This window comes from Amblyomma americanum, chromosome 11 (genome assembly GCF_052857255.1).
Source record: "Amblyomma americanum isolate KBUSLIRL-KWMA chromosome 11, ASM5285725v1, whole genome shotgun sequence".
Classification (NCBI taxonomy): Eukaryota; Metazoa; Arthropoda; class Arachnida; order Ixodida; family Ixodidae; genus Amblyomma; species Amblyomma americanum.
In genome coordinates this window covers 88685906-88700040 of record NC_135507.1, presented here as the reverse complement: position 1 = coordinate 88700040, position 14135 = coordinate 88685906, and the positions used below count along the sequence as shown (strand labels likewise).

The 14135-nt window shown below is 47.5% G+C and overlaps 1 protein-coding gene across 1 annotated transcript in view; it reads left to right on the top strand.

The window, feature by feature from the left end:
* The first annotated feature begins 1231 nt into the window (after positions 1-1231).
* The window catches only part of LOC144110411 (uncharacterized), a 19582-nt gene continuing 6678 nt past the window's right edge, over positions 1232-14135 (top strand). The window contains exons 1-2 of the mRNA XM_077643269.1: positions 1232-1460; positions 9224-9275. Of these exons, the coding sequence (XP_077499395.1) occupies positions 1381-1460; positions 9224-9275 (132 nt within the window). The 5' untranslated portion in view covers positions 1232-1380. The remainder of the gene's footprint in view (positions 1461-9223; positions 9276-14135) is intronic.

Here is a 14135-nt window from a genome sequence, read left to right as displayed (position 1 = left end):
TTTTAGTCGTACTAGAAACAGTCTATATGGGAAAAAGATATAAGCATTTGAATTCCGTTTTGAGCGTAGACTGCTAAGCTTAATCTTTTTACTTGATGTATTTGCCACACAAGAGAAATCAACCATTATATAAATTCTTTCCCGCCCCTCTATGAAGTCGGCATGCGCATCGAGGCACTTCACACAAAATTCTCCACGAGCGCCCCATCGCGTCATGCGAGCAAAGTATAATCACCCCGCTGTTTTGGGGGCAAGAAAGGACGCGCAGTTATCAACACTGGTAGAGAGCGTAAGTAATTTGTAAGTTTTCTAAAAGGGGGCAAGTGATCAGTAGCGTGCTTTTAACGGGTGCAAAGTTATTCCTAGGGTCCTCTAAATAGGGTAAAAGTCCTTTTTACCCCTTTCTCACACCCTTTTTTCTTAGAGTGCACTAACCGCCTGCTGGTTACGCGCTCCGCTCTCGCCATACACCTATTTTACGCGATAACCGTGGTAACCGTCCTCCTTTCAAGGTGATCCCCTCCACAAGGTTGCCGCGGTTACTGTGGGCGATTAGCATCATTCAGGAACCGTTGGTCACCATCCTCTGATTGTGCATTCCTTCTCTCTCGCCATAACCTTCTCCTTCCTTCCACGGTAACCACTCCCCGGTTACGCACAACTCCTATCTCCTCAAAGTCATGCTTCCCTTCTTCCAACGAAACTACTCTCCCAGTTGTTTCTATTGGCAACCACACGATGGGTATGCCGACTACTTCAGCTACACCAACACGAAACCCAGTGACATAGAGGCTTAAGAACAGTCGCTGTAAAATCAGAACTGATTGGTGCTAATGCTGTTAATACGAGGGCCCCTCTTCGTATGTGCTAATGACTGAGCTTAATTTGGATTCTAAATAAACTGTTGTACATGTTAATGAATGTTCTTTGTGAATTTCCATTAATGTTTGCGTTTCCAACAACCCCTCTCTTAATAATGAGGGCATGTCCTTTCCTTCCTCGCTGTATTCAGCTTTGGCGGGGTTTTACTTTGTTTCCACGGCGGCAACTTATCGACTGGGCAAATCAGCAATTTATTTGAACTCTATTCTTTAGAGAAAACCTTCTTCTGGTTACATTAGATTACAGACACTTAAGCTTCTGTATGTCATTAGAAGGCAGAAGTTTAGAATATAAATATTGTAATTTAAACCTTATATCTCGCCGTTTTATGCATGCACGGATCAGAAAAGATCGCGTCAGCTTCCAAAAACATCGCGGATGATTGGATGGTTTGGCGTATAAAACCATTGTGGTGATTACACGGATCTTTAGCCGTATTTCCAACGGCGCAAATGCTGCTGCACTGCGAGTGACGCAAACAGGCTTCGACCACTTTCTATGGCTATGTGCATATTCTCTGACAACAAAATGACCTGCGTTGCATTTCTATCACTTCTGCTCTTCACCTTTGCTGTCGAGTAAGTATCAACGTGCCGACTGTTTTATGCCTTAATGCGTAGTGTTCCTAGTTTTGTGGATTCCTAATCCCTAAAAACAGCACCTCTTAGGGATTTCCTGTGTGGTGGAACTATAAACATGCACGCTCTTGGGCGCCTACCAGAAACTTGAGCTTCATAATTGCTCACAAAGGCTTGCACATGCTGTAGACCACTTGCGCCGCCTGTGGAGAGGCTATATTTAGCGGCAACAGTCGAAACCATAGTCAGTCTGTTTCATACGTCTTCCTACCCCCACTGCAGTCATAATCGTCTTCAGTCTGACTACACCCAATGCAGAGAAAAGGCCTCTCCCAAGTCTCTTCATTCACCCTCTTCTGTGCCAGCTGTGGCCATCTTATCCTCGCTATCCTCTTGATCTCATCAATCTGCATAACTTTATGCCACCCCCTACTACACTTGCCTTCTCTTGGAATTCACTCCGTCATCCTTAACGGCCATCGGTTCCTTTTCTCTCGCATTACATGCTCTTCCCTACCCCATTTCTTCTTGATTTCATCTAGGATGTCTTTAACCCGCGTTTGTTCCCCCACCCACTCTGCCCGCTTCCGGTCTCTTAACGTTGCACCAATCATTTTCCTTTCCATGGATCGCTGCGTTGTCCTCAGCCTAATATCAACTCTTTGTTTCTGTGTATGCCTTTAAGAGGGATATTGGCAAATGGTCATTCATTACCCGAGGAAACCCGTCAAATGCGTTCCACCTCATTCTTATTCTTCTAGTTATTTCACTCTCGTCATCCGAATTTGTGGTCACTCCCTCCCCTAAGTACACGTATTACCGCACCACTTCCAGCCCCTCGCCATCATAAAGCGTGGTTCCCTTCCGCGACTCTAGAACATTACTTCAGTTTTCTGCATATAAATTTTTTGACCCACCTTTCTACTCTGCCTGTCTACGTCACTAATCATGCTTTGTCGTTGCCGTGCCATTACAATGAATTAACGAGGTAGCGGATGCTCCAATATAAAAGGAAACACTCAACTGGCACAGAAGGACGATTTTAATGTCACCTGTGTGCTGACGTTGAAAATGCCTCATGAAAGTCACCTTGCAGAGGAAGTCTATTTGAAAGAAAGAATAAGGGTGCGTTTTACTTATATTTATGGAGTTACCATTGGCGAAATTGAGATAATGATTTCCTTTTCTTATTTTGGGTATGCATGTACAATCGGAGACAGTCTCTGGACCGCGAGCTCTAAAAACGAAGCCAATAGCTCCGTTATTAACCGCCGGCTGCTGTCCGCACCTGTGAAGGTGAAAGTCAAAATCCTGTTTTATCTTCGTGAGCGTACTCGACAGGCCGGGCTGGCGGCTTAAATTTGGGAGCACGCGGTCCACAGACTTTTGCTCTGGACTGTACATAGTTTTGTTTTACGTTCATGGCCAATGCGAACAGATGCGCGGTGCTGGCGGCAGTAGTCACTAGCGATTTAACTTCGCGCGGGATGTTAGCAATTAGCAAGTAACAGAATACGCCTTGCACTGACCTGCGCCGTGGCGATGCAAATTATCAATATGTTCATTTGTGGAGTAGCAGGCCAGAGTCACCTTACCGCTGGGCCAATTCTCCACCTTTCCTTTCATAAACCTTTTTTCTCTTTCTCTCTAACATGCTCTTTGCTTATAGGATAGCGCCAATGGAATATTCTACGAAAGGGACAGACTTAGGTGCAGGCCTAGAGCTCCCATAACAATAAGAGTACAAAAAAGTTATGACAAAGTTTGTTTTGTGGAAACAAAGTCGCCGCTAGTGTCACCAACACTCTTCTAGAGTTGTGAGCGGCAATGCGCCTGCTGTGTATGACGTCGGTTTATCACAGCTTGCTTGAACACACGTACATATACGCTTTCTGTGATTTTTATGCGAACTGAAAGCGGCAGCCCATGCTGCGCCTCGCTTCTTAAAGCACTATTGACGACTAATTTTAGTGGCGTGTTCTCTTCTTTCAAAATATGCTTTGGATATTAGAATACACAGATCACGATGTGGTATTCGGATAAGGCCGCTCTATAATTTATAATTTAATTTCTTCACTCGTACAGTTCCGGCTTCAAATTCAGCAACTGAATGTTCACTGTAACGTGTAGATGGTATTTAGGTCACGTGAGGTACAAAAATGTTCAATATAGTCCCTGATACGTAGTATTTTGGTTCGCTCTGAAATCGCAACGAGTGACGTACCAACCGTTATATTTCTTTTTGCTCATGCCCCATGTGACCTAAACGCCAACTGCACGTTGCAGCAGTCGTTCGGTTGATGAAACGTAAGCAGAGGCGGTATCAAGAAGAAATTCAGTTATAATTTTTTACCATGCGTAGGCGAATACCACGGCATAATATTTTTATACGAACGTCTAACCCATCATTTGAAAGAAAAAAACGCGAAGCAAAAATGCGGTGTCTGTATAGTCCGTTAAAACTGCGGTCATGCGGCTTTGACGCGGAAAGACCTGCTTTGCTTTAAGTAATATATGAAATATTGGTTAAATTATCAGTTCCTTGGCTAGGCTTCAGTAGACGTGCACAGTGCACAGTGCACTCGGTGCATCTGTGCTGAGTTTGTGTCAGTCGCCAGTCGCCTCTAGACACAATAGCAAGCTTATTGAACATTGCACCATAGTGCGGTGTACTAAGAAGTGATCGGCGCGCTACTTTAATCGACTTTTAAATGCGCAGCTAAACGCCTATTACGGCTGAGGATGACTGCGTCGAAATGCACTTCTATTTCCTGCTCAGCTTCTCATCATGCGGCCCACCTAAGGAGCAGCGCATATTTGGTTCAGCACGCGATTCGTGCAATACGCAGGGAACAGCGCGTACGTTTTCCACCCCAGTTGAGATGCGCCTTCCACGTGCGCCATCTTCCGGCGGACATGAACCGTGAGGACTATAATGGCCGGCGCCTGGCGCGGGTGGAAGCCCTGGCCCGCTGCTATGGATTGAAACCCTGCGTATTCTACGTGGATGCCTCCGGCACACCATGGGGGATGGTACTCAGCCGCAGTTCTCCACCAGTCAAAAAAAATTGGAGGACGCTTAAGCTTCGTCTTTAAGAGTGCGACGCGACAGCGTGTTGCAGCGCTGCCAAGGAGTCCACGGAATGCCAACGTCCGTTCGGCGCTACGCGTGGCCCGTTGAACAATTTAAGGAAAGGACGCCTGTCTCACATATCTCAGTGGACACCCGAACCGGGACGTAAGAGAAGGATATTAAAATGAAAATTGGTTTTAAGCAAAATAAATGGCGACTGTATCACAATTCTCGCTGGACACCCGTACCGCGCTGTAAGGGAAGGAAGATCTCTTCCCTTTCGGCGCGGTTCCGGTGTCCACCGAGATGCGCCATTTTTCGCTCAAGGCCAAAGACGCTGACGACACCGGCTTTCCTGCAGCACGAGCTCCTTAACGCGGTCGCGTTCAAACAGTGAACGGCCGCCGCGGTGGCTCAGTGGTTAGGGCGCTCGGCTATTGATACGGAGCAAAAGGGTTCAAACCCGACCGCGGCGGCTGCGTTTCGATGGAGGCGAAACACTAAAGCGTCCGTGTGCTGTGTATTGTCACTGCACGTTAATGATACCCAGGTGGTCAAAATTTTTCCGGAGCCCTCCACTATGTCACCTCTTTCTTCCTTTCATATTTCACTACCTCCTTAAACTCTTCCCTTACGGCGCGGTTCAGGTGTCCGCCGATATGTGAGGCAAATACTGCGCCAGTTCCTTTCCCAAAAACCAATGCCATCCCCCCACCTTTCCGAGCCCGTGGTGTAACACACGCGGAGGAAGTCGCCAGTGCATCGGCTGCATCTCATCCCACTTCCAAAACAATTATTTCCGACTTGCTAGGGGCCTGTCAGAACGTCGAGCAGGGCTGGGTACCGTACATAGCCTTCCGCCTTCGCCAAAACAGCGACTACACCGGAGACCCCGCTCACCGGAATATCGTTTGGACTCCTGCTCGCATGGGCCTTGAGGGAAATGGGGCAGCTGACTCCGCCGCCCGCGCGCTCTCTCACTGGGCATTCCCCTTAGGCCCCGACGATGAGGAACTCGAAATCACTCCAGCTTACTCCTTCAAAGACATTGTTTTATTTTATGAATCTGGCCACGGCCTTTATCCCCGCCCGTTAAAAGGTCACTCAAAGGCGGAGGAGCGGTTTCTGCTCCGCTTGTATTCTAATACTTTGCTGTGCCCGGCAGCTCTCAAACACTTCTCTTATTTCTCGGGCAGCTGTCTGCACTGTGCGGAGAAGTCTTCGGACATCTACCACATGATGTGGGCCTGCCCCTACAACCCAGCTAGCCCCCCTCACCCCAACCCAACCCGGGAGGACTGGGAGGCGACTCAGCTCGGCTACTCTAACCTGCATGTTCAACGGACCTTGGTCGGGCGAGCCCCGGCGGCGGCCGACGCCACTGGAGTGGACCTTCATATATTACTTATAAGGGCTGGGCCCCCTCTGGGACAGATCATGCATAAGCTCCTCTAAGTGTATCTGCCCATAAATGTTTTCCACCACCACCACGACCACTACACAGCGTACTTCAACTACCTAGTTTCCATAGCTTAGCAGCGCAGCACCTTTGCAGTCTTAGTTGTACCATTTTGGTGGCTTGGCACCGATAAATGTGAAATGAAAATGGTAATGAGTCTGCTCGCATTCTACTCCCGATCAGATAACGCCGCCCTAAGCTACAACGTGTAAAGTAGGCATTAAGCAACTTCTGATCTTCTTCTTTATTAAAATTAATATTTTAGAAACTAACCCGCAGCCGTCCTCAGCTTTTTACATTCTCACATTTCATAAGGATAACTTTGGTGCGCAGAACAAACTACTTATTCATGCAATTGCGACTATGAGGCAGAAATTATGAAGCAAATGCACGAAGAGAAGCGTCAGCAAAGCAGATTTTAATGTTGCACATTTTGCTTTTACGGGCTCGGCTGACCGAACGCACAGTCGCAATGTAGGGCTTGCTAATTTGATTTGTAAAACAATTCAACAGTCACATTAAAAAGAAACGTATTTCTTGGTGCATGGTTCTTCCAAATTTCAATTTGCATCTGACATTCACAAGAGCACTTCGAAAATGATGCACAGCGCTCTCCAGAATTTAACTCTAAACAACAGCACAGGCGGTTTTCTCTAAAGTGCGAATCCTACCTTATGCTTTGCGATTTTAAGAACACTGAGTAGATGGTTTGCGGACACATGTATTTAGCGAACATGTATTTTACGCCAATAAGTAAAGTCACTGTATTCCCGACAGGCATCGCTATCTTTAATATAGCGAATCTTTGTTCCAGGGCAGTCTATGAGTGTTCATGATCGCGTGGTGGCCAAAGCCGACGCGCGGAGCGATGGTGCCTAAGTTTTGCCCTGCCGCCAGAAAGGTGCACGCATGCACCGACCTGGTGGCACTTGATAAGCGAGGCGACAGCGTCGAGGGAGCTGCCGTTATTACGTCGTGAGCGTGAACCCTAGAGCACAGGTCCCGTGGCGCCGTCCATCAGCCTTGTCAGTGACCAGCTTTAATTCGTTGTTCTTGAACGTGGCGGCCAGCGGAGGCGGCGACGGCGGCGTCAGGCTAAGGCGAAAGTCTGAGGGCTCTCCGTAGTCCTTTCTTGCACAATACATTCTTCTACCAGACGTGGCGGGCGCTGGTTGTGCAGGTCACCATAGATAAAAAGTGGCAACGTGGGGCATGCTCTACCCAAAGAAAGAAAAGTGGCTGAGGAGAGGCACTCCCCAAGGCCCGTATCAGTATCTAATTTACCGCCCTAGAATGCGGTACAGCCGGCCAAATCTTTAGCTGGCGTGCGCGACGGCCGCTTTTTCTGCGCTCCTGCGCTTTGTGACGAAGCAAGCTTGCAGAAAGCTCGATGTTAGGCACGGGCTTAGTGAGCCTGTGCTTAGATTTGATATTTTCGAAAGTTTGCTCCGCCATGAGCTGCAGGAGCATCGAAAAAGTGGCCGCCGCGCACGCCAGCTAAAGATTTCGCCGGCTGTACATCTTTTCTACAGTGCATTTCATGATTACATCTACTCTCGACGACGCGGCAGTGTGGGAATATTTTTGGAAAAATTATCTGTATCTCCATAAAAACTTCCGAATGGCTAGAAAATCTTGCATGCATGCGATCGCGAATCTTGTAGCAAAATTTAATTGCTTGTAAATGGCAAGAATCCGGAGAAATACCTCCTCGTGGTGACCAACACAATGACAGTGCCATGAGGTGCAGAAGAATAAGAAGCCACAAAGAAAAGCCTTAGATCGAAATATTTACATTAACATTCACACTCTTAAGTAAATTACTCAACGGGTGACTGCGTTGGATTTGTAACTGTAATAGACAGGATGCTGTGTCACCTTTACTGCGCGTTCTCAGATATCTGCCGCACCCTTACATGCAAGGTTTTAAATTCCAAAACAACATGCGGTCTCGGTGAAGCGACATAGTAAAGGTCTGCGAAATTATCTCTCTCCTGCGGTTCAGTGACCCCCTTTGGTTCTTCACATCACACTGGCATTTTCGGGTTGTGGAGCGAAAGCTCCAATAATCCATCTTTCGCTAAAGTCCTCGACTGCTGCCGCCTGTCCATCAACCGGAATGCGGCCGGAAGTGACGCCGGACGTCATATCACGTGATGCGCCGCTGCTGTAGCCGCTGCGCCGCCGCCGTCGCTGCGCGCTGAACCCCGCATCGCCAGCTGTGGTCACATGACTAACCACGTTACTAGCCGTTCACCTAATAGGGAGACGAAGCAGCCGCCCACGTTCAGTTTCGCCATGGAGGAGAGCGCGGCAGGCAGTGCGGTCGTAACGCCTGCGAGAACCTTGGTCTATAGACAGCAGGCTTAGTCGGAGCACCCTGCAGACGTGGCTCGGCTGCGGTTGCAGAGAAAGCGAGAAGCTAGTCGAGCCAAAGGAGCAGCCGAAGCAGAGGAAGAACGCGAGCAACGACTCGCCAAGCGACGGTTGCAATCCAAGGAAAGGCGACAGATGAAGGCTTTGGCAGAACCTGCTAACAGGCAGTGATTTCGCTCTAACTCGGTTTAGAAGAGTTAAACCACAGCCATTTTTGCGGCATAGAAATATGCGTTTGGCGACTGCGAAATAACCAGCCTGAAGCAACTGTGTTTTAAGGCGGTTAAAAAATTTAGCGTGTACAGACGGAATAGACGCCCGCTATTAGACGCTGCCCGCAACACTGCCAAGTGTGGCGCTGCGTCTGTACACGCTGACTGACTATACTGTTGAGCATCCCGACTCTCGGCCAACCGCACTATATATACAAGTGTGGTAGTCTGTGGACGCTTGATAAGAGGGCAGGAAGCGTAGACCTCCAGTTGTACTCAGTTGATGATGATGATGATGTCCTCAGGCTGAATCACGATGACGTACTCAGTTGTTCACCCATCCAGAGAGTGAAAAGCTTCTAATCTTCTTTTACTTCGTCCAGACGCCAATCTGCGCCTTCCTAAAAACGACAAGTTCCGCACGGTCCTAAACCAACGCCTATTCCAATGAAAGTGGGGGAAATGGGGAGGCTTCTTGCGGCATTGATTTCGGGTGAACATGATAAGGGCGCTCCGATTGTCTCTGACTAAATTATTCAAACGCTCTGATTTGCTATTGCAGTCCTAATGTTGCGTTTCTGCCACCTAATAAAATTCGGACCGGCTTAATTGCACTTATTATGTTTCTGTTCTTCCATTTCAGGGCGGTCGGCCCAGGGGATCCATTTTACCCTCACCTACACTGCGTTAGAAGGGTATGATTCATTTTTACGGCATATTCCCTATTGAAAAAAATATGGGATATGCACGAGAGTTTCGAAAGCAATTATTGCTGCGTACACTTACGTGATCATACGCGTACTATCAGCAATAAATGAAACGCGAACAACAAAACTAAGGTGCCAAGCCAAAGACACCAACTTATTAGTTCTTGGAGTGGAAATGCAAGCGAGGGCGATTAACACTTCTCGAGAAGAGTCCTCACGCCTTCGATTTTAAAATAACCTGCGCTAAGCATTGAGCTTCCCCTGGCTAAGAGCTTCATATTTGCTTATTCCTGTCTCGGTTGTCAAATTTGCGCTTCATTTATTTATTTATGTATTTACACACACCTTACAGGCCTCCTAGAGGCATCGTGTAAGAGGGGGTCAAAGAAAGAAGTTAGTTTAAAATAGGTTCGTAATCAAAAGCATACTGAAAGGGCAACAAAACCGACAAAAAAAAGTGAGTTCAAATATAGTTTACAAAAAGTGATACAGTTACGATACAAGTATGCATCATGGAACAAAAATAGGGGAAATGCAACAAGAGTTACACAAAAGCGAAGGAAAACATTTCAGGCACACATGAGGATAGCTGCGCATGAATACTGCAGGAAAACAATAGTCTCAAGTAGCTTAAAACAAAGTTATATGAGTCATGAGCATATAAATGAAATGCTAAGCGTTATCAACGTAGTGTTTGAGTAGATGTTCGCGAAAGGTGTCATGATTACGCTGCAGGATGGTGCAATACGGAAGATGGTTCCAGAGCCGGGTAGTGCGTGGGAGTGACAATGATAATACAAGATCGCACGCCTACGCTATCGTAGGCTTACGTGATCATAGATTTACGTTGATGGTACACGCACGAGAATGTAGATCTACGTTTTCGGAGACATACGTGAAGTGTACGACACATACCAGAGGTGCAGATGATTTCATAATCCCTTGCCACAAAACTAAATCAGGTAATGTTGCAGAGCTGATGTTTTGAGTTCTCGTATATTTATGTACCCATGATGTTTTGCAAGAATGACAACTAAAAGTAGATACACATGATGTACTGGCCGCCGCGGTGCCTCAGTGGTTATGGCGCTCGGCTGCTGACGCGAAAGACGCGGGTTCGGTACCGGTCGCAGCGTTCGAATTTCGATGGAGACGAAATTCTAGAGGCCCGCGTGCAGTGTGATGTCAGCGCACGTTAAAGAACTCCAGGTGGTCGAAATTTCCGAAGCCCTTCGCTACGGCGTCCCTCATAGCCAGAGTCGCCTCGGGAACTTACACCCCCACAAACCAAACCACAAATATGACGCACCATTGGCCCATATGTGCCCGTCATCAAATGATGGTTGACTTAATTCCGCTTTGTGAAGCCCGCGTCTGGCCTGCACAGGAAAGAAGTCCACGTGCGTGTATAATTGGTCTAATCCGCTCATCGCCGCTTTCTTCGACCCTCACCTTTGCAGGCTGCGACAAGCCCATTATGCATGGGCACGGTCGTTCGCGGCAAAAGGGTCACAGTACAGTGCATGTGCGAGCCGCACGAAGGGAAAGTCCACGTCACATCACTCCTGGTCCCACGCATGCGCATTAAATGTACCTTGCACTAGTGGTATTTGAATCAATAAAGTTTTGCAAGTCTACATCGTTGCACTCTCCCCGCACTGGTGCGTAAAGAGGTTGCTACTATAAAGTTTAGCTTGGACGATTCCAGTGCATGCGGGGTCATCTTCTTTATTTACGGCGCATTTCGCAGCATCGACGCCAGATGCTTGTTCTGGGTTTTGAGCCACTCCCCCTAAGAACGCTTCTCGGTGGGATGCCCAAACACCTATGCAGCACTTGCCTCTGAAAACAAAAATACAAACTAGACAAATATTTCCTGTCATGCTACCGTGAAGGAAAAAAAAATTTCGCTTTGCGACTGAAAAAAAAAACAAAATACTTAGTGCCTCTGGGTAGTAAAAACTACAAATTGCTGGTTAAAGAAAGACGCATAACTGTTTGAACATTTCCGTGTCCCTTTTGGATATGAACATATATCTGTATCTGTGTGTAGTTGTGGAATGCGTGAAGACTGACGTCGCCTCTTCCGCGAAATCTTTTCACGCAGAAAAAAACCCCGCCGTTCCCTGTTTATTCTTAAGTAGTAGATGGAAAGCTTGTAATGGGAAAGTATATAAGGTCGCTGTGATATAGGTATTATTATTTGATTCTGCTGGTTCATGACAGGGAAATAACTAAAAGAATAAGAATTGGGTGGTGCGCATATGGCAGGTTCTCTCGAATCATGAATGGCAATTTAGCAATATTCCTCAAGAGAAGAATATACAACAGCAGTACTTTACCGGCACTCACCTATGGGGCAGAAATGTGGAGGCTAACGATATGGGTTCAGCTTAAGTTCAGGACAACGCAGCGAGCCATGAAAAAAAAAGATAGGTCTAACGTTAAGAGACCGGAAGCGGGCAGAGGGGGTGAGGAAACACATGCGGGCCAATGATATCCTATTCGGAATCAAGAGAAAGAAATGGGCTTGGGCAGGGCATGTAAATCGAAGGCAAGATAACCGCCGGTCGTTAAGGGTGACAGCGTGGATTCTAAGAGAAGGCAAGCGTAGCAAGGAGCGGAAAAAGTTCGGTGAGCGGATGAGTTTAAGAAGCTTGCGGGCATGCTCCGTGGAAAAACACAACTGAGCCGGTCCCAACATACAACAGAAATTTTTGCCCTCCTGTCATTACGACAGATTTTTGTGTAGTATGGAGAAATTGTGTGTTGTTGTGACAGAACTGGCTCTATTGTTACGACAGGAGACTGCTCAATACTAAAAGAATCCTGTTGTTACTACAAGAATTTCTGTTGTGAGGTCTCAAAATACTACAGGAATGCCTGTTATGACAAAATAAAATTTTCGTTTGCGTGTTTGATAGGGTACGGTGGTCGCAGTTTGTAAAGGGCAGTGTTGATTGGGGATTCATAAGACCGGTCTTTCTTGCAGTGGGCGTTGTCAGGCTAATGATGGTGATGAATTGATTCTGTTCGATCTTTGCCGTCACATGGTCTCTTTTACTGATTCAGGTTGAAAGGAGGGCATATAAGCAGATTATAAACTGCAAGAAGAATCAGAATTGAAATTGGAACGGAATCATATTAATGTTGTGCCCCTATTTTCAAGGATACGGATAACAAAGCGCCGTGTAACCATTCACTGATGATTTAACAAGGCCTGTAATTTGAAATACAGCCATTCAGAAACATATTTGCGCTTGGAATGATTCCGATATACTTGAGTCCACAGTGATGTTTGCTAAAAGCGGCGCGCATTTACACGGGTTCTTCTGGTGCAAGAAGATTCTTTAGCAATACAGGCTTGATGCCTCAGAAGAACGGCCGTGTCATGGATTGTTGGTTGGTTTGCCTCAAATAAAGATGGCACACATCCACTAAGGGGGAGTGGCGAAGACACAGGTGGCGAATTCCTGGAGAAAGAGCGTTAAGAGGGGGAAAAGGAACAATATTAGGATATTGTCACGTAGTGGTGACGGCAGTCGAAGCAGCGATGAAGACGGAGAAAAGGATCTTCTAAAATAAAACTGTTTATTTGCTGACTTGCACCCAAAATGAACTGAATCACTCGGCGGCGGCGAAGAGACAAGCGTGCTCGGCGGTCGTCGAACAGAATGCCCGCTGCTGTCGGCCGTGCTCAATTTAAAGCTGATAGCGAACATTCGAGATAAAGGGCGCAAAGTTCCTAGAACATTCCGGAACAACGTAGAATCAGCTTTGCCTGGCTGCGATCAATCGAGATAAATCTAGTCGCGTCTTGCGTCGCAAACAAAGCGATAAGGTGCTGTCGCGGCAGATTTGAAAAACGAACAAACACTGCAAATATTGGCGGCATTACTCCCCTCTCAAAGAAGCATCGACCCGATGCATTAAAACAAATAATGCGACTAGTAAGGGAAAAAAACGGATCTTGCGAAAATAGAGCATGGAAATGCAGCGGCCTTTAGCCCGCATATTACGGCTTCAGACGGACTACATGGACAACTTCTGGTCGTACGCGGCGTCGCTGGGATGCAGTCATTGCGTCAGGGATGACTTCATAATCCAGTTCACCCAGCCGACGAAGAACCTTGTACGGGCCGAAATAGCGGCGCAAAAGCTTTTCACTCAATCCACGGCGGCGGATGGGCGTCCACACCCAGACTTGGTCTCCTGGCTTGTATTCCGCGTTGCGTCTTCGTAGGTTGTAGCGTCTGGCGTCGGACCGCTGCTGATCTTTGATCCGTAATCGGGCAAGCCTTCGAGCTTCTTCTGCGCGTTGAAGGTAGGCGGCAACGTCGACGTTCTCTTCTTCTGTAACGTTGGGCAGCATGGCGTCTAGCGTGGTCGTGGCATCCCTGCCATGGACGAGCCTAAAAGGCGTCATCTGGGTGGTCTCCTGCACTGCGGTGTTGTAGGCGAAGACGACGTAAGGCAGGATGACATCCCAGGTTTTATGTTCGGCATCGACATACATAGCGAGCATATCGGCGATGGTTTTGTTCAGGCGCTCGGTCAGTCCGTTGGTCTGCGGATGGTATGCAGTTGTCCTCCGGTGGCTGGTTTGGCTGTAGCGCAGGATGGCTTGCGTGAGTTCCACCGTAAATGCTGTTCCTCTGTCCTTGATGAGCACATCGGGGGCGCCGTGTCGAAGAAGAATGCACTCCACGAAAAATTTGGCCACTTCTGCTGCTGTTCCGTTCGGTAGGGCTTTCGCCTCGGCGTAGCGGGTCAGGTAGTCGGTCGCTATGATCATCCACTTATTTCTAGATGTTGACGTTGGAAAAGGGCCAAGCAAGTCCACGCCAA